The sequence below is a fragment of the Narcine bancroftii genome, chromosome 4, assembly GCF_036971445.1.
Source record: "Narcine bancroftii isolate sNarBan1 chromosome 4, sNarBan1.hap1, whole genome shotgun sequence".
Lineage (NCBI taxonomy): Eukaryota > Metazoa > Chordata > Chondrichthyes > Torpediniformes > Narcinidae > Narcine > Narcine bancroftii.
In genome coordinates, this window is record NC_091472.1 from 189319227 (window position 1) to 189344699 (window position 25473).

At 38.5% G+C, this 25473-nt stretch overlaps 1 protein-coding gene across 7 annotated transcripts in view; it reads left to right on the plus strand.

The window, feature by feature from the left end:
• Nucleotides 1-25473, plus strand: part of kdm2bb (lysine (K)-specific demethylase 2Bb) — a 219544-nt gene that overhangs the window by 94152 nt on the left and 99919 nt on the right. For all 7 annotated transcript variants that reach the window (XM_069933299.1, XM_069933300.1, XM_069933301.1 and 4 more), the window contains 2 exons: nucleotides 7104-7230; nucleotides 11729-12204. In XM_069933299.1, coding sequence (XP_069789400.1) covers nucleotides 7104-7230; nucleotides 11729-12204 — 603 coding nt within the window. The remainder of the gene's footprint in view (nucleotides 1-7103; nucleotides 7231-11728; nucleotides 12205-25473) is intronic.

Below are 25473 nucleotides of genomic sequence, written 5' to 3' on the forward strand. Positions count from 1 at the left end.
ATATGGGAAAAATTTTTGAGCATTCCCAGACACACAAAAAACCTACCATATCATACCAAATGACACATAAAACCTAATAACACTAACATATAGTAAAAACAGGAAAGATATGATAAATACACAGCCTATATAAAGTAGAAATAATGTATATACAGTGTAGTTTCACTCTGCCTCTCACTCACTGCAAAACAAACGCTGAATGCTAGCTTCGCTTTTTACATTTTTGGTAAAAGCAAATACTCTTTGGATTTCTTTCAGTTAGCGAAAACAGGTAGATCTTTTGTAAAAGCGAAGTGGTGAAAAGAGAACTTTTGAAAAGCGGGGGATACCTGAAATGCTCTGATCCCCACTGCAGATCACCATTCAGATACATATACATGAATGACTTGTGAGAATGTGATAAGGTTTAATTGCGAACTCTGTCGTCATTTATCCTCTAGTTCTTCCAAGGACAGTGACTGCTGAAATACCGTTCATGCTTAACTGAAATAGACATCTCCTGGAGGAAAGGCTATAAATAAAGAACTTGGATTTTTTTTTTTGGAGTAATTTCTGAGTTTGATAGTTATGATGTACTTGTAAAACTGTGCTGATTCTTGAAATGCTAACCTGCTGAACCTCCCCTCTTTTTGTGCATTTGAAAAATATTATTTTTAATATTTTACCTTAAAATGGAAGCCGAGCAAAAGTTTTTGTAATCTTTTACAAGAGTCATGGTCGTTGCAAAGATGTTAATAGTTTGAAAGTTTAGGGAAGTGTCATTTCATTTGCTTATAAAGTAATACTTTGTGCACATACAAATTGAGTGTTATCATTTGGTATACAAAAGAATATGGTGCAAATTTGATGAAGTTAGGTTGTCCTTACCACGTCATTGGTGGGTGCACTAAAATTTGTACCTATTTTTCCAAACCAACAAGGATTAAAAAGTGATGAGATGACTGCCTCGATCATTCATTCAGGGGATTACCAGGTAGTTTGTCCAGATCTTGGATAAAATTGCTGGTGCCCGATAAACACATTGATCTTTGGGGGGGTAATTAATGTTTTAAATTGTTTGGCAGGTGTTCATTTTCAAATGCCTGTTGTCAGATGACAGATTTAGTCAAGCAAACTTCTAACACAGAAGTAATCAGGATGTTGTACTTTGCCAACGAGGTTTTCAGAGCATTTTGCAGTTACATTTACAGAATCTTTTGCAGTTGTGGTGGAAGACTGTCTCATTGAAATCATTTAAGGAAGGCCTATTTATTAAATAAAATTAAGTAATTTCATATCTCACAGATACATAGTCTCTACCAACTTCCAGACTAATTTGACTCTCAGAAAGCAGATTTAAAAAAAAATTGTTTCCTCACCTCCAACCATCATTAGTTCTGTTCTCTGTCACCACCAAATGCCACTAAAAGAAAGGACAGATTCATGGGGAGAGAATATAAAGAGACAGCCAAATAGGGGTTGCACAGAGGGTGATATGAAAATGACGTATAACAGACTCTTGCAATGTGCAATGCCATGGGAGTTCTGCCAGTATGTGCATTATCTTTTGGGAAATTATTTAAAAGCAGAAGAATCACATCCACACTGAGAAAATCAATTCTTTTGGATAAAATGCATTTCATCTTTTTATATGCTTGTGAGATGGGCAGCCTGGTGAGTCTTTTTGATTCTAATCTTCCCACTTAAAATTGCGATATATCATCATGTGAAAGGCAAAATGGAAGCAGCAATTCTCTTCACTCCTTAGGGTGCGTGAAACTGATTGAGTGGCAAAGGATCACAGATAATACCGTCTTGGCTTTTTCACAGGATTTCGATGTTCTAAGTTTCAAATGAAGGGAACCAAGGGTTTGGTTCAGTGTAAATGTTCATTCCTAGTAGAATTTTTAAAAAAATGTGTTTACAAAGGAGCTAGTTAATCTTCATCTTCCAAAACATACATTTTTTTGTAAATCCTTTAGAACATGCATATACTTTTGCACTGTCAGTCATTGTGATACATCAAGAAAAATAAATACATGTTAAATTTTAAGATTGTTCCTTAGTCAAGTGTAGTGACGTTTTGTTGAAAGTTTTGTTCATGTGCAAACGAGATCAGAATTGAAATGATTAACAATGTTATGGTTAACTTGTAAATAGTTTGCAGAGAACAAATGTAAAGAAATTGTTGCAAGGTGTAGCTGTTCAGAACTCTTGAGTAATGGTTCCAGAATTTTTATTCATCAATGTAACAAATGAACAATAATTAGAAGTTTACTGAGAGTGCCATAGAAAGGAACAGTGGTTGGTGCCTTTCAATAATTTTAAGTTCACAGAGCACTAAATTCCAAATTAGGTGAGTTGCTAGTTTGTAGGCTTTGAATTAATGCTTAATATATTCAAGATTCCTTTGACATGTAATATTACATAAAATTTGCTGCTGTAAGGCAGACAAATATGGTTTTTAAACAGAAATCCCTCAATATTGCTATCAAGAAGACCCAGCATTAAGCCGTCTTTGGTCATTTACACTGAACCAACAAAGCCAGCATAATGCCTGGCCAGTGTGTCAGTTTACACAGCAAGCCAGCATTCCGAGACCAAAAGAGGCAGGACGTGTAACACAATGGTGTCGGCGTCTGGTGTCATGTATAACATACTGTATTTGACAGCATGTTAAAACCCACTTTTTTCCCCCCAAAAAAATGGCTGGTGGTGGTCTGTTGGCAGACTCTCATGGTGGCCCACTGTCAGTCCCTGCTCTGGTCATTGTGTTGAGAAAGTGTCAAGTTCGAGAGAGACTAGTCTGGACACAAGGGTTTGCAATCAAGCTTTTATTAACACAACAATTAATAGAAGAGCATGTGAAAATCGTAGCAGGCATAAAATACATGCGCACAATTTATAAAAGTGTGGAAAAATATGTGTATAATTTAAAATATTTGCACACAATTTATAAAAGAGCATGGGAAAATCTATTGCAAGTATTAATCTATAGCAGTGGTTTTCAAACTTTTTCTTTCCACTCACATACAACCTTAAATAATCCATTACTAATCACTGGGGGCTGGTGACAGATAACAAAAGATCATTTTGGGGGCATCAGACTGTTCAAACTGATTACAAACCCACAAGCCAGCTTGTTCACAGCACAAGCTGACTAGAGACACCTGGGGACAGTCGAGAATGGGGTCGTGTGTGGGGAGCTGTTCTTTTATCACAATGCCACTCCCTAACACTAATCTCTTCTCCCTTAATAACTGAAGGTCTGTCAGTGACTGTCTTGAATGCATTCAATAACTGAGCATTCACATCTTTCTTCTGTGGAGTTCCAGATTCAGTACCCTTTGATATATACTTTATCTTATCTTATGACAGCCACCCCATACCTGTCCTATCAAAATCATGAATGATCTACTTATGAATTAAATAATCTCTCATTCTCCTCCCAGCAACACATCAGTGCTTCACCCACCTAACAAAACGGTGAGTCTAATAGAGGATTAATTACTATTTCACCACCAGCTCATTTCATCTACAGTTCTTTTCAGACCTGTATTTATGAGAGCATGTATAGACATCCGAGATGGGCTAAACCTCAATTGCCTGCCTTGTAAACTCACTGTCAGCCAGATCGACTCTGCCTTTTACCTTTGCTGTATAATTGCAGCTCAATCTGGCAGTCCTAGTGTCAAATCAGTGATATACTGGGAATTATACCTTGCCCGGTTGGTGCTGGACCCAGCAACACTTTATGGTTTCCCTCTCCATGAGTGGCCAACAGCAACACAGCGGGGCAACGGGCTGCCGGGAGAGAGTGGGACAGCAGGATTATTATTATTAAAAAGATTTTTCCTGTTGTCCTACTTGCAAGTTTTGTCCAAGTTTTAAATACTTACCTGTAAATACACTAAAAGAATTATGGTACACATATACATCCTTGCCCAAATTGGTCCCGGAATGCAAGAAGCCCCTTTTACACAGCCGGCATTACGGTACTGTTACTAGGTCTGCTGCTGGAAAAAAAAAGCTGGCACTGGAATGACCCCTGCCCCCACCCCATTCCTCCTCGGTACTTTTCAGACAGCAGGCATTCCATTAAAAAGGAACAAATGTAAATCATTTGATTTACATTATGCATTTAATTTGTGATATGTATTTGATGTGACCTGTTTGTTATATCAGATTATTTTGTATGTCGGATTTAAATGTTAATCTCAATAAAAATATTTTTAAAAGAAATAAAAAGGAACAAATGTCCTGGAACAAAAGGGCTATGTAAAAAGCATAATTGAGTGTCCATGGATTCATCCCCAGTGCTCCTGCAGCCTCTGAATCCACACTGTTTGATCCATCAACCACCCAAGTTCTAGATCCAAACTTCCAATACAATTAGGAAGCCTTCAGCACCAGAGGCCTTTCGGGAGCCCTTCATGACCTCAGCATCCTCTTGATTCTGGCTCCGATACCTGGTTCCCATGAACCAGCCTCCAGCAGCCATGCAGAGCCCCCAACCACATCGCCTGCAGTTTGTGAGAGTCCCTCAGCCTCAGAGGCCCTTTCTGGTCTGCCATTGTGGTCACTGTCATACAAAGGGTGAAACACTTGGGTAGTCAAGTTCATTTGACTATCATGTTAATATAATCTCCATTTTAATTAAGATGATAAAGCAAATCATGTTAATATAATCTCCATTTTAATTAAGATGAAAAAGCAAATCTTAATTTTCATTTCATTATCTAAATTAATGCCATTGGTTGCAAGACAGAGTTTTTAATCGTGTCTGAAAATGGTAGAAATACCAGTCCAGATGGTAACAGGGATAACATCTGACTCGGTGATTTTTCAACAGAACTGTTAAAAGTAAAAATAAACAGGTTTTAAGGCACAGAGAAAAGAGAGAAGGGGAGGTCAATAAAATAAAGATGCAAAATGCTGGAAATACTGAGCAGACAGACCATCTCTGAGGAGAGAAATAGAGTTAACTTTTCAGGTTAAAGACCCTTTGTCAGAATTGGGGAGGAGAGAAAATAAGTGTTCAGAGCACAATGAGATGGGGAGGCAGGTTGCCCATGAAAAGATAAAATTGGGATGATTATGGGAATAAACGAAACAAGATCATCTGGTCATTGAGTGAAGGGAGCAGGTTGAGAATGTGAACATAGACAAACTGTAAAAATATAGGAATTAACAAAATGGGCTGAGCCTGTCCTCCACTTGCAGAGAGAGAAAAAAAAGAACTATTATCAAGTTCAAGTGTATTGTTGCGTTGTACCTGATGTAATGAGAAGGATTCTTCTGTGAGTAGTCTAACAGGTCAACTCATAACATTCATGCAGCTGTACAAAGTAGAAGGGCAAAAGCACAATTTCAGAATAAAGACTTGAAATGAAAAGATAAATTGGAACAAAGCAAGAGCTCCGTCAGAGCACTGTTGTGGGATTCATTCAGGAGCCTAATGGCTGTGGGGAAGAAACTTAAACCCTCAAGTGGTTGAATGATACAAACAGAAATTGTGTTACCTGAAGTGGTGGAATTTAACATTGACTCCAGAAGGCTGAAATATACCCAATCACATGGGATGCTGTTCCTCAATCTTTGTGTTTAGCCTCATTGTAAGTCTTGTAATTAGACGAAGAGATGATTTTCCTTCATCCAACCACAAGTCCGTCCTTGTGCTCTTTCATCTTGTGCCCAATCTCTGTTTATCTCTAACTTTCCCCATTTCTCATGTTGTCTGATCTAAGTTCAGTAAAATCCCCAGATTGGTGGATGCCGGATAAATGTATTTGCTGGTTGCTTGAGATTGCATGTTGCATTATTGCCAAAGACCACTAAGGAGGGCAAATTTTTAAACTTTAGTATTTTTTACATATTTATTTTCTGTGATTTTTTTTGCTGATTTCTTGAATTCCAGATAATGGGGATTTTACTGTATTTTCTGAATATTCTGTTTTCATTTTCAAATTTATATCATCTGCTGTACTTAGTATACCTTGGTTTCTGTCTTTCTGATCTTATTAGTATTCAGGAGTTGGTTTTGCTGAACAAAGCCCCTTTGATAGCTTTGAGAACTATTGACAGAAGTTGAGGAGAACATTGCTTGCTTCTCCTTTTGCTGAAGGACATTTATGTAGGGGGAAAATTGAGTTGCATTTATGAGATTTATATGGTTAGGGGCAGGTGTATTAATATCTGAACTGTATTTACTGTCCTAGTAATTTTATGAATATTTTGAGCTCTCTTATGAGAGAAATTCAGCCGTCTGCCATATCATGAACTCTCACTTGTCACTGGAAAGGCAGGTGATGAGCAAAACCCGGAACTTATTCACAGATGAAACTGACAATTGATGAGAGATGCTTTACACTTTTAGCAATGTTGTAACTGGATATTGTGCAGGCAGCTATTTGTTCTTCTTGGTTCAGCTACTCATCTGGATAAACTTGAGTATTTGAATTGGTGGGGTGGAGGGATCTTTTGCCTTGCAATGTACTTTTTTGGGAAAAATATAAAGGTTTCAAATTTTAAATAAAGTTACAAAATTGGAAATGTACTTCAGACTTCAGCGTTCACCAGTGGATATGACAATTAGTGTCCTCAATCATGAATGGCGGCATCATCTTTTATTGGCAAAGTGCTTTGGATGGAAATGAGCTTGAGCTGGCTGTGATGATGCCTCGAGTAAGTTAGACTGTTTGAACCTATGTCTATTAAGTAATCAACAACTTTGGGAGTGAGAAGTGAAAAATGTTAAGAGGAAAAAATATACATTATATACTTAAAAATAATTCAGAAGGATCAATTTAATCAGCAGATTTTTAATAGATTTTTAACTGCTATTTAGTTTGTAGTCTGTGATCGAGAACTTGTTCTAGAGCCACAATCAATTTATAAAATAATTTCTCATAAGAAGAGACCACACTATAATAGATATTTTGAAATGGTCTTTAACAGTAGTTGTCAACAGAATATGGTTTTATTCTTCCTGCATTAAGTGAAAGTCACTGTAAAATGACAGCATTAAATATCTTATTTTATGGGAAATTCTAGCAACTTGGCTATTAATCCACACTTTATTAAAGTGCACATTCTTCTTTACCATACAAAATATTGTTTTTCAGGTTAATGCCAAGTTCCGTTATCCTTTCTACTATGAAATGTGCTGGTATGTCCTGGAAAGATATGTGTTCTGTTTAACAAAACGGTCTCATCTCACCAAGCAGTACCAGAGGGAATCGATGTTGATTGGTAAGCATACAATATTAACGCACATATTCACATGCTGTGTTTGAAGGCTATTTAATTCCTAAGTATTTGTGTACCAATAAATGATAATTAACAAATTCAATAAAAACATGCAGTCTTTAAGCAGACTAAAAATAGCTTGATTGTGCGGAAATAATTAAATGAATCCCTTATGGCCCAGCTGACTTATCATGTGAGAGTTGATCCATTTTAAGGTTCCTGGAATATACCAAGTCCGAGCTGGGGAGGGTTTAATCAGCCAGTAGTCTGCTCTCTGATGGTGAGTAACCCCTGGTGGCAAGATGTATCCCTGTAATTAGAGAATGAATTTAGCTGCTGAAAAGCCTTGCTCTTGATCTGAAAATAGCCATTTGTCCAGCTTAAAGCCAAAAATGAGTAAAAAATGTTACTGAGATTTACTTAAAGAATCGAATAAAAGCAGTAGAGTGGAAGGATCCTAGCTCAGAAAAGCAGTTTGGTGGAGCTAAGAAACAACATGGGTTAGAAAACACTGGTATGAATTGTATATAGACCTCCCAAACAGTAATGATAATACAGGACAATGTAAATTAGAAAATTAGAAGCGTCTACAATAATTGGGGATTATTTAATCTATACAGTATATTAGAATGATCAACATGATCATTAATAGCATAAGGATCTTAATGATTTTTAAGATCAGAATTTTGAAGAGAACCATTGAAGGAAAAGGTGATTTAGATCTGGTATTGTGCTGAGAGAGGATCAGTTAATGAGTTAGGGAACAATGCTGACAGCATGTCAGGATGTTATAGCAACATATAATGTGATTTAGTTCAATCTGGGACTGTGGTTTTAAATCAGAATAAAATAAATTGAAAGGCATGTATTGTGCGTTGCCTATAGTAAATTAGGAAAGTAGATGAAAAGAAAGGTATGACATTGGCTCAGCATGGTTACATTTGGTGCCAAATCATAGGAAAGGGCTGATAAAATGCAAGAGAGAAAAAGCAGTAAGACTGACGATTACAAAAATTTAAACATTTGCCATAGGAAGATCAGAGCATTTATTTAAGAAAAGGGAAAGTGGAATACAAGAATAGGCTAGAGGGAAACAAAAACAGATAGTAGGATCTTTAGCTATGTAAAAATAAGGAAAAGATTAACCAAAGTTGATGCAGGTTCCTTAAAAACTGAATGAGGAAGGGCAGTAAGGAAATTGAAGAGAAATTAAAGCAAAAAAAATTGCCTATCTTCTCAAAAGAAGACACAGAAACTTTCTAGGTCAATATGAAATTAACAATAACAAAATAAATAGCACGGGATTGAAAGATGATAAATTCCTAAGAACTGATGAACACATCCGAGAGTTTTTTAAAAAAGGTTTTTATGGAAGAAAGGATGTACTGGTTGTCACCTTTCAAAGTAAATTAGATTCTAGAATGGTTCCCACAGATTGGAAGATAGCCAAAATGTCATGTCCATTGGAAAGGTTTATGAAAGGAAACTTGTGTTTGACATGTCCATTAAAAGTTTTTGAGGTTGTAAATAAAGGGGAAAATCAGATAATATGGTGCTTTGAAAGTTTGAAAAGCAACAAATAAGGAACCACTAAAAGGATTATTGAACAATTAAATTGGTGGTTAGTGTGAGAAAATATTGCTGAGGTAAAAGGTCAGCGTGTTCTTATTGACTGAAGGAGTAGGCATAAAGGGCCAAAACGCCACTCCTTTTCTATTATGTTTCTAAGCAGTTACTGATTATTGTACTTCCCTGCAGTGTTGATTCCTCTTTTCATGAACTGCCTGCTGCACTTTCAGTCACTTGTGCACAAGGATACTCCGATCCCTTTGACCATCAACGTTTCTCACCATTTGGAAAATGCAATGCAGCCTTAATATACATAGGTGTCAGAGATAACCTTTACATGGCTTTCTAATCCATATATCCAAAATTGCAATGTAGCAAGGTGTGTTATAGCTAGGTTATCTTGTTTCAAAAAATTTTTAAAAATATTTTTAGATATACAACACAATAACAGGCCATTTCAGCCCATAAACCAGCCATTACACCTAATTAACCTACAACCCCGGTACATTTTGAATGGTGGGATGAAACCAAAGTACTCGGAGGAAACCCACGTAGATACTGGGAAAACCTACAAACTCCAGACACAATGTGGGTAGTCCCAATCACTGGTGCGGTAACAGCATTGCGCTGACCATGCCACCATAAATGTTTTCATTATGTATATTTTTACAATTAATAGCCTCGCATCTTTTTCCTGTTGTGCTCCATCTGCTATGTTCTAACCCATTCGCTGGGACTGTCCATGTTCCCTGAAGCTTATTATTGAAAACACTTCTTATGAAGGGTCTCAGACGTGTTTCTTTTGGCAGAAGTAAAGGAGAAATACTAGAAAAAAATTAGCATTCTTACCTCCAGAGTGCTGTTCACATAGGCAGGGCATTTAAACTGCAGTTGCAGTGATTTCGGAGTTGTGATGTTTTTGGAGGCTGGACATTTGAGGTGGGTGGAGGTGAGAGTAGGTTGTTCCCCCGTTTTTCCCCATCATCATCATCCCCCGTCCCCGCCATCATCCCTGTGACCCCCTCTTACCTTTGGCTCCCAGCACCTGGTGGGAGAGAAGCAGGCAGCAGCTGGCTCAATGTTGGAGCAATGGCCGTCTTCCTTACCCATGATCCCCCACACAGCTGGAACCGCTCTGCGCTTGGAGAAGCTGGCTCAATGAAGGAGCAATGGCAATCTTCTTTACCCATAATCCCGCACGCAGCTGGTAGCGCTCTGCCAGAGCCAGTGATACGCAGAGCGGTTCCAGCTGTGTGGGGGATCATGGGTAAAGAAGATTGCCATTGCTCCTTCATTGAGCCAGCTTCTCGCTTGGAGCTGGTGTGGCACTCAGGTGAACTCTGGGCTCAGCAGCACGGCACCCCTGCTGTCGCACCTGGAGTTAGATGAGAGCAAGTTGGGGGGGGGGTGATAGACGGCCAGGGCTAGGAGCAATTTAGACTGCAGCCTCTCCATTAAAATATATAGGAGTCCTGGTGGAATAATTACAGGACGGAATTTACGTAATTAATTGCATCTCAATATTTTTACACTGCTAGCAGAGCTGAAAATTTGTGTAATTTTTCTGCTTCTCAGTGGTTGTGTAAAAGTGCCTTTTCATTCTAATCCAGCATCTGGAACTTTGTTTTATTTGTATTTCTACTTTGTTTCAAATTGGAAATATTACATTGGAATCCCTCAGGCAAATTGTTGATGTCGATTGCGAATTGTTGGGAGTTGAACACCAATCCCTGCGGTGCACTGTTGGTCTCAACTTGCCTAACTGAGAGAATCAATTAATGCTTTTCTTGTCATTGCTGTTTTCTTCCCTTCTTTGACCTTTCACAACTATCTCGCGTTTGGATGGAATTATGTTGACACTTGATCTTTGATATTGTTCATTTTGTTTGGGTCGCTGCCATTTGGTGGTACACTACTGATGCACCAGTTGGTCTTTCTAAAAATTCTGTTTGAAATGTATCTATAATTGTTTATAATTGTGCAGCTGATCAGATGTAATCAAAATTCTGTAATTCTTTATTTTCCCCTCTTGTTAGTTTGTTTCTTGCATCTTATGCACCACACCTTTTGTAAAGCTGCTGCTTTGGACTGTTCTGGTACCAGTTTTCTCATTTTTGAAGCCCATGATTAATATAACTTGTTATGTCTCTGGAATATATTTTAAACCTTAAAGATCCTGTTTCTGTGATATTTGGATGGGAAAGTGGTCTTTAATATGGTTATTCAAATTATGACAGATCAAAAATGTTCTATCTTGAACATTACTGAAACTAGCACTTTTGTGTGAATTTAGATTCTGCAGGATGGTATTTGAGATAATCTCAGGATCAGTCTCCAGATCTTTGGGAGTGATTCCAGGAGCTTAACCTCTGCAACTGTATTAAGTGGTGCAGAGATTGATGAGCATTTTGATAGGACTGGAAAATTTTAACTTTGTACAGAGATCGAAAAAATGGGTTATTTTCTTTAGAATAAAGAAAGTTGACAGGAGATTTAAGAGGTGTATAAAATAATGGGAGGCCTAGACATAAGTATGACTGGTATCCTTTAGCAAGAAAGGACTATAACAGTGGGATATATATTTAAAATAATTTGCAAAAAGGGAACTTAAAGATATTTTTGTCAACAAAAAATAGGTACTTGAAATGTTGCCTGAAAACAAACTAAATACAGAAACTTGTTATGTAAGTACTGGAATGAACATTTGAAATGTTGTGACCTCCAAAGCTAAACACTGTGACCAGGGAAGTATGATTAGCTTATTATTTGGCATGGGCATATTGACCTGAATTTGCTGAAAATTTGTGGTTCTAATCTTGTTTCTTGTCTCCTTATAATAATTACCAGCAATATGACCCATTTATTTAAAATGAATATATAGCATTTTATTGATTAAGCTTGCAATACTACATTTGAGTTTAAATGTTCTCAGATACAGAGAAGAAATCAAATACAGAGAGCCCTTCATCAGATTCCCGACTCGACATGGATGAAGAATCATCTGATATGCACGTCAAGGAAGAAAAAGATGAGATAAAAGATAAAGTGACCACTCAGAACACAAAAGGATTTGGTGATGATTCACCTTCTCCAGATAGTGCACATTCAGAAGGAAATGAAAGCACCGGAAAAACACAGAAAGTGGCGAGGCATTTAAAGCGGACTTTATCCAATGACTCAAATGAAAGTACCAAGTCACCAATTCTGACAGACTGTCCCAAAACCCCAAGCGGATCTCCTGACCCCACTCAGCCAGTATCCGAAGGGTCTAACAAATGGATTCATCTTACAGAGTTTGAACTGAAAGGGTTAAAAGCACTTGTGGAGAAACTAGAGTCCTTGCCTGAAAATAAGAAATGTGTCCCTGAAGGGATAGAAGATGCTTATGCCCTTTTGGAAGATATGAAGGTTAGTATTTTAAAACATCATCAGAGGTCCTTTAATACAGTTATTTATCTGCTTGGAGAACAGTTTTAATCAAATCAATTTTTGATGACATGGCATTTATCTTGTCTTTCAATTTTTGTTGTTAATGTAATTCTAAATTGATTGATTAATAATAACAACAGCTTAGCTCATGAGTCATCTTTGCTACCTGGGGGATTGACAAAATAAATATCTCAAATTTGATACTTGGGACTTGATCTATCAGAGAGAATTAAGAAAATATCCATCAGTATAGTAAAGATAATAAGCACCTTGGATGGAAGATTGTTAGCCTGGTTGTTTAATTATTCCATTGAATTTCCAGCAAAGTTGAATTTCATGGGTCATTTGAAGAGATGCACAAAGCAAATTGATTTTATAAAGTGGAATTCTTCTTTGAATGCTGTTCAGGATGTCATTTTAGACTCGAGGGTATTTTATAACCGTGTAAACAGTGGAAGCTTACATTTGTATAGTTCTTAGCCAAGTTGGAATTTACTGTTTCATAGGAATGTAGAGTGGAAGTAAACTAAAAAGCTCATTGAGCCCATGCCACCATTCAGTTAGATTATCTCTTACTTGTGGCATATCTTTGTAACCTATAAATGTCCTTTGTGCTTCACATCTTTTGGTTTAGAAAAATGAGCAATTAACCCAAAATTTCACCTAATTTCTGGCACTTACTACAGGATCCCACCACATCTTCCCCACTGCTCTCTCAGCCTTCCGCAGGGACTGCTCCCTCCGCGATTCCCTCGTGCACTCATCCTTCCCCACCCATCACATCCCTGGCACTTTCCCCTGTGCCTGCAGGAGGTGCAACACTTGCGCCCACACCTCCTCCCTCACCATGGTCTGGGGCCCCAAACAGGCCTTTCATGTGAAGCAACAGTTCACCTGTACATCCAGAGGACTGATTTACTGGATCTGATGCACTCTTTGTGGCATTCTCTACGTAGGAGAGACTGGTCGCAGACTGGGAGATTGTTTCGCTCAGCACCTCCTCTCTGTCCACAACCACAGCGACCTCCCAGTGCCAACCATTTCAATTCTGGGTCACACTCCCATGCTCACATGTCTGTCCATGGCCTTGTGTACTGTCCCACCCTGACCACCCATAGATTAGAGGAACAGCACCTTATTTTCCATCTGGGCACCCTCCAGCCAGATGGGATGAACATTGGCCACTGCTTTCCATTAAACCTGCTTGCCTTTTTTCCCCTTCCCCATTTTCTACTTTTCCAGTTCTTTCATCTACATATCCCTGCTCTTCCCCCCACCCCCTTAGTGCTGCTGTCCCCTCCCTCCCTTCTCCACCAGTTAAATCCTGCCCTGCCACCCCCTTCCCCCTCACACTCATTTATTCTGACGCTCACCGGCATTTTCTCATACTTTGATGAGGGGCTCAAGGCCAAAACGTCAGTTATGTATCTCTGGCTTTGCTACATAAAGGACACATTTTGACCTGCTGAGTCTCTCCATCATTTTGTGTTATTACTTCAACAGAATTTTGTTTTACTTCCAATTAACCCAATATGCTGGTTGCAGAAGAGTTCCAAAGGTACACTAAGCTAAGTAAATAAAATATTTGATTTCCAATAATATAATTAAAATGAAAGTCGGTTAGTTTCAAAATGATAATCGAATCATGGGCTTTTATTTTTCTGTACCGATTCATGAACTGCAGATGAAAATCTACTTGTCCCTTGTTGATAAGAACCTGATACACTGGACTGAATTAACTATGCTGTACCAGCAAATGCTTGCAATAACCCTTGCAGAGTGACTGATCATTTCCCCCAGTTTAAATGCATGAGGTTCTAGCTGTAAATGATATTTCCAAATCATTTTACTTCTGAGATTGGTTGAAAGCCACCAGCTAATCCAGAAAAATGCCTGTGTCGTAGACAATGTAATGACTCTGTATGATTCAACTATCCCCAGTTTCCCAGTTTTCAGATTTTGTAGTATGGATTAGTGAGGTGTTCTAACCAACCAGAGTAAATGTCCACTGAGAATGTATCTGGCTCCTTGCAAAGAGATGGACACTTATTGAGCGTAGACAAACTCCCTTTGCAACATATCATTTAGGTAAACAAATCTAGAAAATGCCAGGTGCTCAGCAGGGAAAGCAACATTCAGAAAAGAGGAACAGTCAATATTTGAGGGCAGTGATTTAAAAAAAAAATTGGAATAGAATGTTTCTGGCACTTCAGTTTTTGTTTTGGAATTTCACCATCGACAGGTTTTGCCTATGACAAGTTATTTTAATATATCATTTCTGTATTTTGTTATAAATTTTGTTGTTGAATTAAGAGGTAGGGTTTTGGAACTTCAGCATATAGTAGGGAGAGAATTTACACTCCCCCAATCTTAACCTCTCCAACCTTTAGCAGACTCGTATCCAACAACTATAAACGAGAGGAATAAAGACAATATCAATCCTTTATTGATAACTTAGTTTATTCCTAAATGATATTTTTTCCAATGTTTTTCTGCCTCATTTCTCATGGGCAGACTATTATTTAGATGGAGAGAAAATTCAACATTACGAGATGCAAAGTGACTTGGGAGTCATTGTACAGGATATCCCAAAAAGTTGATCTCTAGGTTAAGAAGACAAATGCAGTATTGGGATTCATTTCTAGAGGGAGAGCAGGGATGTAATGTTGAGACTCTATAAAGCTCTGGTGAGACCTCACTTGGAGTACTGTGTACACTTTTGGGCCCCTTATTTGAAAAAAGACCTGCTGGCATTGGAGAGGCTTCAGAGAAGATTTACTAGAAGTGAAAGGGTTAGAGGAGTAGAGGCATTTCAAATTCTGAAAGGCCTGGACAGAGTAGATGTGGCAAGGATATTTCTCATGGTAGGAGATTCTAGGACAAAAGGGCATAACTTCAGGATAATAGAGGAACAATTTAAAACAGACATAGAAAAAATTCTTTAGTCAGAGGATCGTGATTCTGTGGAACCTTTCCCCACAGGTGGCTTTGGAAATGAGGTCGTTGGGTATATTTAAGGAAGAGATTGACTGGTATTTTATTAGTGAGGGCATCAAAGGTTATGGGTGAACAATTATCCATGAAATATGATTTACCTAGATCTCAATTCTTTCGATATTTGCAGATTAGGAGTTTCTTAGTTTCTTTACCCTCTTTTCCCAATCGGGAGACTACGACTGTTTTAGAGGATATACTATATTCAAAATTCCCTCCAAAAGGTGTGATATCTAAATTATATAATATAATTACAAAAATAAATTCTGGGACTTTTGGAAAGTTTAAAAATGATTGGGAAAGAGAACTCAACCTTCATATTTCCAATGAAAATTGGAATAAAATTCTGCGACTGGTAAACTCCTCTTCTCTATGTCCAAAACATTCACTGATACAGTTTAAAGTTGTTCATAGAGCTCATATGTCTAAAGATAAACTCCATCGTTTTTATTTTCATATCGATCCTATATGTGATAAATGTCAATTGGAAATAGCTTCCCTTACACATATGTTTTGGTCCTGTCCCTCTTTACAGAATTATTGGAAGGAAATTTTTTCCATTATATCTACCGTTTTGAATATTGATTTACAACCACATCCCATTACTGCAATTTTTGGATTACCTATGATAGATTTGACTTATTTATCTCTTCCTGCGGATCGTATGATTGCTTTTCTTACACTAATGGCTAGAAGATCTATACTATTGAATTGGAAAGAGGTTAATCCTCCCACTGTTTTCCAGTGGTTTACCCAAACTATACTATGTTTAAATTTAGAGAAAATTAGAAACTCTGTCTATGAATCCCCTTCTAAGTTTGAGTTAACCTGGCGACCATTTATTCAATATTTTCATTTGTGGTGAGTTGATCTGGCTCTGTTTTCTTTTTATGATTATGTATGATAATTGGGCTGTTAGATGAGATCGGAGTGATCAGCGTGATTTAGCTATATCGGTAGGTTTTTTTTTAAGTTTTTAATAAAATAAAAAAAAGAATAAAAAAAGAAAAAAAAAGAAAAAAATTAAATCAAAGGTTATGGGGAGAAAGGCAGAGAGTGGGGCTGAGTGGAAGGGTGGATCAGTTCATGATTAGAATGGTGGAGCAGACTCAATGGACCAATGGGCCTACTTTTGCTCCTCTATCATGTGATCTTCAACAAAATCTTCATTGCAATATGTAGGCCTATTCCCCAATTGGTAATAGATAACAAAAAAAATTAAATCATCTTTCAACACCAGCACAGACTTGAGTGGCATTACTGACTAACTCTGGTATTTTTCTTAACATCACTAACATGAAGCGGTCTTCTAAAGGCTTATCACTGTGGGAAGTGCTTGACTGCCTGCAAATAACTAGGGAGAGTCCAGGCAGCTCAGAAGTGGTCACTATTTCTGAATGTATGGTTTCTCTATACCAGCTGACTAGCAACCTGAACCCAATAGTCCCGACTGAACGATTCAAAGATTTTTACAGACTCAGATTGGGGTTAGGCTTGGCTTGGCTGGTCTGCTTTTATTAGTCTATTACAATCAACTGGAGAATCAGCAGTGTTTCCTGTGACTATTGATTAGTTTTCCCTTCCCTCCCCAGCTGACTGTGATCTGAACAATGTAGGTGTTTTAAATATTGAACAAAAGAAACTGCTGGAGAAACTCTGAAGGTCAAGCAGCATGTGGGGGTTAGTGGTGAAGGGGAGGGCATGTTGTGAAGGAATTGTTGACATTTCAGGTCAAAAGCCTGCATTAGGACTTAAAATTTTGAATTTTACCTCAGCTTTAAATTTTGACTTTTACATTGTGACAAATTAAAAACTAGACACTTTCCTGCTCCATGCTCCATGACATGCGCAGTCTGGCTTCAAGATAGAAACTGCATTTTGTTCTTCATAACGCCTTTGTAAGTTCTACTTTTTAGGCTGCAAATTCATAATCCAATCCTTCCATCTAAAAATAACTTATCATTAGCTTCACAATGAACTTGTAGCCTAACATATGAACAGAGTAATAGCTTGCATATTATTAGTTCAGTACTCTACATCACCTTTGTTGACCTCACCAAAGCCTTCGACACCGTGAGCAGGAAAGGGCTTTGGCAAATACTAGAGCGCATCGGATGTCCCCCAAAGTTCCTCAACATGATTATCCAACTGCACGAAAACCAACAAGGTCGGGTCAGATACAGCAATGAGCTCTCTGAACCCTTCTCCATTAACAATGGTGTGAAGCAAGGCTGTGTTCTCGCACCAACCCTCTTTTCAATCTTCTTCAGCATGATGCTGAACCAAGCCATGAAAGACCCCAACAATGAAAACGCTGTTTACATCCGGTACCGCACGGATGGCAGTCTCTTCAATCTGAGGCGCCTGCAAGCTCACACCAAGACACAAGAGAAACTTGTCCGTGAACTACTCTTTGCAGACGATGCCGCTTTAGTTGCCCATTCAGAGCCAGCTCTTCAGCGCTTGACGTCCTGCTTTGCGGAAACTGCCAAAATGTTTGGCCTGGAAGTCAGCCTGAAGAAAACTGAGGTCCTCCATCAGCCAGCTCCCCACCATGACTACCAGCCCCCCCACATCTCCATCGGGCACACAAAACTCAAAACGGTCAACCAGTTTACCTATCTCGGCTGCACCATTTCATCAGATGCAAGGATCGACAATGAGATAGACAACAGACTCGCCAAGGCAAATAGCGCCTTTGGAAGACTACACAAAAGAGACTGGAAAAACAACCAACTGAAAAACCTCAAAAAGATAAGCGTATACAGAGCCGTTGTCATACCCACACTCCTGATCGGCTCCGAATCATGGGTCCTCTACCGGCACCACCTACGGCTCCTAGAACGCTTCCACCAGCGTTGTCTCCGCTCCATCCTCAACATCCATTGGAGCGCTTACATCCCTAACGTCGAAGTACTCGAGATGGCAGAGGTCGACAGCATCGAGTCCACGCTGCTGAAGATCCAGCTGCGCTGGATGGGTCACGTCTCCAGAATGGAGGACCATCGCCTTCCCAAGATCGTGTTATATGGTGAGCTCTCCACTGGCCACTGTGACAGAGGTGCACCAAAGAAAAGGTACAAGGACTGCCTAAAGAAATCTCTTGGTGCCTGCCACATTGACCACCGCCAGTGGGCTGATAACGCCTCAAACCGTGCATCTTGGCGCCTCACAGTTTGGCGGGCAGCAACCTCCTTTGAAGAAGACCGCAGAGCCCACCTCACTGACAAAAGGCAAAGGAGGAAAAACCCAACACCCAACCCCAACCAACCAATTTTTCCCTGCAACCGCTGCAACCGTGTCTGCCTGTCCCGCATCGGACTTGTCAGCCACAAACGAGCCTGCAGCTGACGTGGACTTTTTACCCCCTCCATAAATCTTCGTCCGCGAAGCCAAGCCAAAGAAAGAAGAAGATAAAATGTCAGCCCAGCTCCATCAAACCTGAGCCCACTTTTTGATAGCTGAGTGAAACACAAGCATTGGCTCTGTTCAGCTTGAACCAGTGGTATAGGCAGGCAACAAATCTTTATCAAACCTCAAAGTTCAAATTTACTGTTTGAGTACATGCATCACATACCACTCTGAGATTCTTTTTCCAGAGATCCAGGCAGAATTAATACACATACAACAGAGAGAAATGTAAACAAACTTTGCAAATTCAGAGAAAAAATTAATAATAAATAAAGTGCAAAGCAAGAGTCCTTAAGTGAGTCTCTGAATGAGTCTGTTTAGGAATCTGATGGGGTGGGGGGAGAGGGAGAGCAAGTCCCTGAACTTGGTGGTATGAGTCCTGTGACACCTACACCTCTTCCCTGATGGCATCAGCGAGAAACGAGTATGTCCTGTGTGGTGTGGATCCTTGTTGATTGCTGCTGCTCTCTGATGGCAGCATTCCATGCATATTTTCTCGATAGGGGGGAGAGTTTTGCTTGTGAAGTTCTGGGCTGAGTCCACTACCTTTTGCAGGGCTTTCTGCTCAGGGGTATTGGTGCCCCCATACCAGACCATGATGCAACCAGTCAGCACAATTTCTACTACACCTCCAGAAACTTCTGAGGAAGTAGAGGTGCTGTCGTGCTTTTCTCACAATAACATTAATATGTTAGATCCAGGAAAGGTCCTCCGAGATAGTGACTCCCCAGAATTAAAATTTGCTCACCCTGTCTGCCACAAATCCCCCAATGATTACAGGATCATATACCTCTGGTTTTCCCTTCCTAAAGTCTACAATCAGCTCCTTAGTTTTGGTGACATTGAGTGAGAGGTTGTTATTAGTACATCATTCTGCCAGGTTTTCAAGATCCCTCCTGTATGCTGATTCATCACCCCTTCTTGAACACTTAAATGTGGTTTGACCAATGTGCACCCCATGCTAACTTTCACCACCATTCTAAAGCAGATGTCTTATCGCACAGTTGAATACAAGCACAGTAATAGCTTTGCAACAAATTAAAATTTATATTCAGCAGATTTTATTGAAATTATTCTGAAATAAATCAGAAAATTTTAACTAAAACTCAGTTTGTCTCACAGCATCTAAATGAAGTAAAGATGTATAACCAATGTTTTGGGCCTGAACCCTTGTACATACCTTGAAGGATTCAAGCCGAAATGTTGGCTATATATCTTTACCTCCTATGGACACTGTGAGACCTGATGTGCTTCTCCAAAACTGTTGTGTTTTTAGCACAATCACAGCATGTTTGACTGAGACATTTTTAACACTGAGTAACGCTACAATGACCTAACCAATATTTTCCCTGTTACCATGCCAGCAGTTTCTTCTTAGTTGATCTTACAGAATGTGAAGCCTGTTACTTCATTAAACAACCATTTGATGAAGTACAGGGAACCAAAAAGCTTTGAAGCAGCCAACCAGCATATAATTGACTGAGGTAATAACTCAATTAGAAAAGATACCTTTCGGTTCCTTTTTTTAAAGATGTTCCAAAGAACTTTACAGTCAGTGCTGTAATATAAGAAACACAACAGCCAATGTGTGTAACTGAGCTAATATCAGCAGTAATATAATTATGACTAGGTTGATGTAAAAGTTTGGTGAAAATTGTGTATGTGAAAAAAGTGTTTGAAAGATGAGTGTTGCTGGGGTGGAGTCGAGAAGAAATCGCAGGGAGGAATAAAAATGGCAGCATGAATGCAACTGTAATTTGGGATGAGGGAGCAAAGTGTGAGGTAGAAAGCAAGTCCTTGAAGTGGACAGATATTTCATGACCAGGAGAGAGTAATGCATTTTTAAAAAAATGTTCTTCCTTGCAACTGCTTTTGAAAGGAAGCCAATCTTAATTCATTGGTTGAATCTCCTAATTTCCATTGAAAGGGTTAGTTAACAATTAAATCCTGTTGTTTGGAATAAATTGTTGTTGAAAACTGTCTTTGTTATTTGGATGATTTAAAAAAAAAGACAGTTCCAACTGAAGAGTCAATTGCATCAAATAAAGTATTGTGCAGTGGCTAGGGGTGAATATCCCTAGAAGCTGCTTGGACATAAAACTGCTTTTGTCAGCATCCTTACCAATCATTCTTTGTGTTTTCTTTCACTTGAATAACTTTTTTCTCAATTCAGTGATTTTTTTTTTGGTGTACATTTTAAATGCTCTCCCACCACTAAACTGTTTCAAGATTCAGGATTCCTTAATAATCCACAAAATTTGTCAATTTTGCCTGCTGTAAAGGCACTCAGAGGTACCTTTAACAATAAGGGAAATAAAGTCAAAAGAGAGTGTCTTCAAAGACACAAGTCCCAAGTTTCTGTGGATTGGCATCCAGTAGGACCCCATGGAGGAGCACTGAAAGACTCCACATCTGCAGTCCCCTGCTTCTCTCGGGTCTGCACCAGTGGCAGTGCTGCATTTATAACAGCTGCAACAGCATTGATATCTGAGTGAATTTCAATGCAGCAGTGAAAGTTGAAATCACTAGGCTGAAATGTTAAACTGAAGCCCAAGCATGCATTGATATTGACTTAAATGACAATATTTAAAGGATATGAAATGATCCTGACTAATGTTTGTCCCTCAACCAAAATTGAGGAAGATTATTGTCTGATAATTCATTAATTTTTATGGGTGCCAATTGATTGCTTCATTTGTCATCAAAATAATTATTTGGTTCATGAATATTTTTTGAGTTCTGTGGACATGATAAAATAGTATTTAAACTTGACCTTTGTCACTAAATTTTTGGAAAATGTATTTAAACATTACAGTAGAAGCAGCACTGGGTGGCGAACATTGAAACATCAACGTGTAAAATAACAATGCAAGAAATGGCTGAGGCAATAGTGTTACATAACCAATTAAAGGCAGCCATCAAATTCTCTTTCACCTGATGGAAGAAACTGGTTCAGATTTAAATTGCAACCATATTAAGGCTGAACCAAGGAATGCAAGAAATAAAACTGGCCTATAGCCACGCGCTACTCGATGGAAGACACACACACATAGTGTAGTCAGGTTAAGCTCTGAATTTGATTAAGTGCTCAGACCCAACTTTTATACTCGCTGCTTTCCCGCCGTTTTCCCCCTTTAACTCAAGTCACGACCCGCATAACAAAAGCGGGTTTTCCACGCACAGGTGCCTTTTTGCATAACAATCCCTTTTTCCCTGCACGCTGTCCCTGACTGTTGGCTGTGCAGCAAGTCCAGCGTCATTTTGGGGTCGCTGGTCTTTAAGCCGTCCACCTACCGGTTCGCTTGTTGGGGCCAGGGCTGCTGGCCTTTAGTTGTGTTCGCCACCCAGAGCACCAGCTTGATTGCCACCGTGGCGTGCTGCCACAGGCCGGTACAAATTATTATAAACAAAGGGCATCAGTTTAAATCAATCAACTAAGGAAGGACACAAATTGAATATGATACCAGAGAAAAAAATTGAAATTTTAATCTATTTTTCATTAGTGTTATTAAATGATCTGAGAAATACAAACAGAGTAGAATTGCCTTGCTGATGCACAATTCAATACTTTTCCTTGATACCAAAGTTGATCATTTGACATACTCTTTGTATGACTTCAAAAATGATTCAAAAGTTGAAAGGAAAATGTGCAAATCCAGAAGGAAGCGAGGGCTTTACTGAAATAGGTGACTGGAGTATCAGAATCTTGGAATTGTAGTTGTTTGAAAGCTTGTACAGTATTTTAAATTGTTTTACAGGATTTGAATATTTGAATTTCCTAGCCTACTCTCGATTATATCCATCTCTACCTTAGTTTAGCATGGAAAGGTGAATTTATATTAATTGAAATACATTGAGAAGTGTTGAACAGTTAGGGCAGAGGTGGGAAACCTACGGCCCATGGGCCGGATCTGACCTGCAATCCAAATTTATATAGTCTGGTGCGTGGCTATCTCCCTCAGTATGAGGCTCCTCCCCTCAATACAAGGCTCCCACCTTCAGTACGCAGCTCACCTGCTCTCGATGCATTGGAGATCCCCCCCGCCCTCTTTTCTGGATAGACCCCCGCCCTCTTTTCTGGATAGACCCCCGCCCTCTTTTCTGGATAGACCCCCGCCCTCTTTCTGGATAGACCCCCTGCCCTCTTTTATGGATAGATCCCCCCGCTCTCTTTTGTGGATAGATCCCCTGCCCTCTTCTGTGGATGGATTCCCCGTTCTCTGGGCTGGAGACCCCCTCCCTCCCCCCTTGCTGGAGAGCCCTCTGCATGTCTTCCCCTACCCTCTCCCCCTATCTGCTTTGGGGTTAGTTATTTTGTTTTTAATGTGACTAATTTTTCTCCTTTTTGATTAAGTTTTAAAAATTATGTCATTTTAATAACTAACGTGATTTTTGGTGCATTTCCAGATTTGAAGACGACCTGAAATGCATCGTCATATTTATTCCATTTATTTATTTTATTTATGGTAGCATCAATGTGGCCTGCTGTTCAACCACTGACACACCATCCAGCCCACGCATAGTAAAAGGTCGTCTTCCCCCGCGTTAGGAGGTTAGGATAAAGAGATAAAATTGAAAATACTCGGTAGGCTGGCAGCACCTGTGGGACCATAATGGTCTTTCAGGCAAATAATTTTCTTGTTTCAGATTTTCAGTACCTACACTACTTTAAAATTAGGGTAATGTAGAAAAAAAAGACATGAAATAAAAAGTAGTTTTTGTATAAGGAACCAGACAGCACATTACAGGCCTTGTGGCCCACAATTTTCATTGAATGAATGGAAATAAAATTTGACAAATCAAATAGAATATTTAAGAATTGTAATTAACAGCATAATTAAAGTGAACCACTGAAGACTATATATCTGAATTTTTCAAAAGATTTTAGGTAAAATTTGTTATGCAAAACAAGATCATGCAGAATTTGGATAACACATTAATATGGATAAGGAACTGGTTTAAAATAAAACAAAAACAAGTTTGTTAAGATTGGTTGACTCCCACTATTTGTGTGGGCACCAGGAATTACTAAGATTTGGATGGATGACAGTAGAGAATTTTACTCCAGATTGTATACTTCTGAAACAAATAATGATAATAGTTTAATGATGGACTTTTTGGACCACCTAAATATTCCCACACTTTCCCAGAATAAACTTATGAGTCTAGAGGCCCCTGCGGGGGTCAGCCAAGGTGATTCACCTGGGCCAATTGGGTGAAGGTCAGGGCTGCAGCACCTGGTGATTATTGTGTGGTCAATATACGTAACTTGATTCATTTGTTACAATTTGATAATTGAGTTGATTGCCCTCCATGGGTAGAAATGGAACTAAATTTTGTCATGAATACTTCCCTGTTAGTGCAAAGTTGTATTTCCCTTGAGAAAATTGCTTATAGTCATAGGAATAGATAATACCTGTAGTATGTTTGTCAAAATTTGGCCACCTTATTTAGATGACTTAAATATCCAGATTGTGTAATTTATTTTGCTATTTATCAATTGGTATACTACTTATTAGAAATTTATTACTTTTAAAATGATGTGACTCTGAGATGTCAAATCTTGCTCCTGTTGCTTTTTCTTTTCTATTTTCTTTCTTTTTCTCTCCCTCTATTTCTTGGCGTCTGTCCCCTTTTGAATCTGGGGAGGGGGCACTGGGAGAAGAAGGACTCTCCTTTTTATTGTTTTTTGGACATTATGAATGTTTTTTTTATGATTTTATATTCAATGTATTATTGTTATATTATTTGAGTCCAATATTCTGTATTTACTTAAAGCTTAAATATTTTTTTTTAAACTTCCATGTTGGCAATTTTAGGGACCTCTTTATCATCTTCTCTCTATAAATTAACTGATAATCCTATAATTAAGCACAGTTTGAGAATATGGGCACAATTTAGAAGGTTTTATTGGATTTCAGAGTTTTTCTTTTGCCAGACCTATTATATTCAATCACTTTTTTCAACTCTCTTTGCAAGACTCTGCCTTTAATGACGAGAGCAGATTAGATATTAAATGTTTTAAAGACCTTTTTGACAATAATTTTACATCTTTTGAACAATTGGTGGTAAAATTCAACTTATCTAAAATTTAATTTTTTTGAGATATTCATAAATTGGACATTTTAATCGATCTCAGATTTCTCATTTTCCCGTAATCCCTGAGGTGAATATTCTTGTTATCTCTTATCTATAACAAAGTGGTTAATTTAAGACAAGCCTTGTTAGTTAAAATCAAGAATGCCTGGGAGCAGGATTTGAACCATTCGCTCTCCAGTGAGGTTTGCGATTCTATTTTTAATCTGATTAACACTTCTTTCTTTTGTGCATGCATGGTTTGCTGCAATTTAAAGTGGCCCACTGAGCCCATGTGTCTAAAGTTAAACTATCCTGTTTTTGTTCAGATATGAATCCTTTATGTGACAAATGTAAGACAGATGATGCCTCTTTAGTTCATGTGTTCTGGACCTGCCTAGTTTAGAAACATTTTTGGAAGAATGTGTTTTAAACTCTATCAGTGATTTTAATTTTAAAATTGGATCATTGCCCTTTAATTCCTCTATTTGAAATATCTCAAGAGGTTGATGTATTTACTGAGTTACATTCAGAGCCAAATTTTATCTTTTACTTTGGTGATAGCCAGACATGCAATATTGATAAAATGGAAAGATAATATCCCACCAACACATGCACAGTGGGTAAACAATATTATGTCTTGCTTTAGTTTAGAAAAAAACATTAGGTGTGCTATCAAGGGTTCATATATTAAAGTACAAAAGACATGGGGCTCATTATCATAATCTTAAGATTTAGCGTTGTTCAGGAATTGTGGTGCTGTGTTGT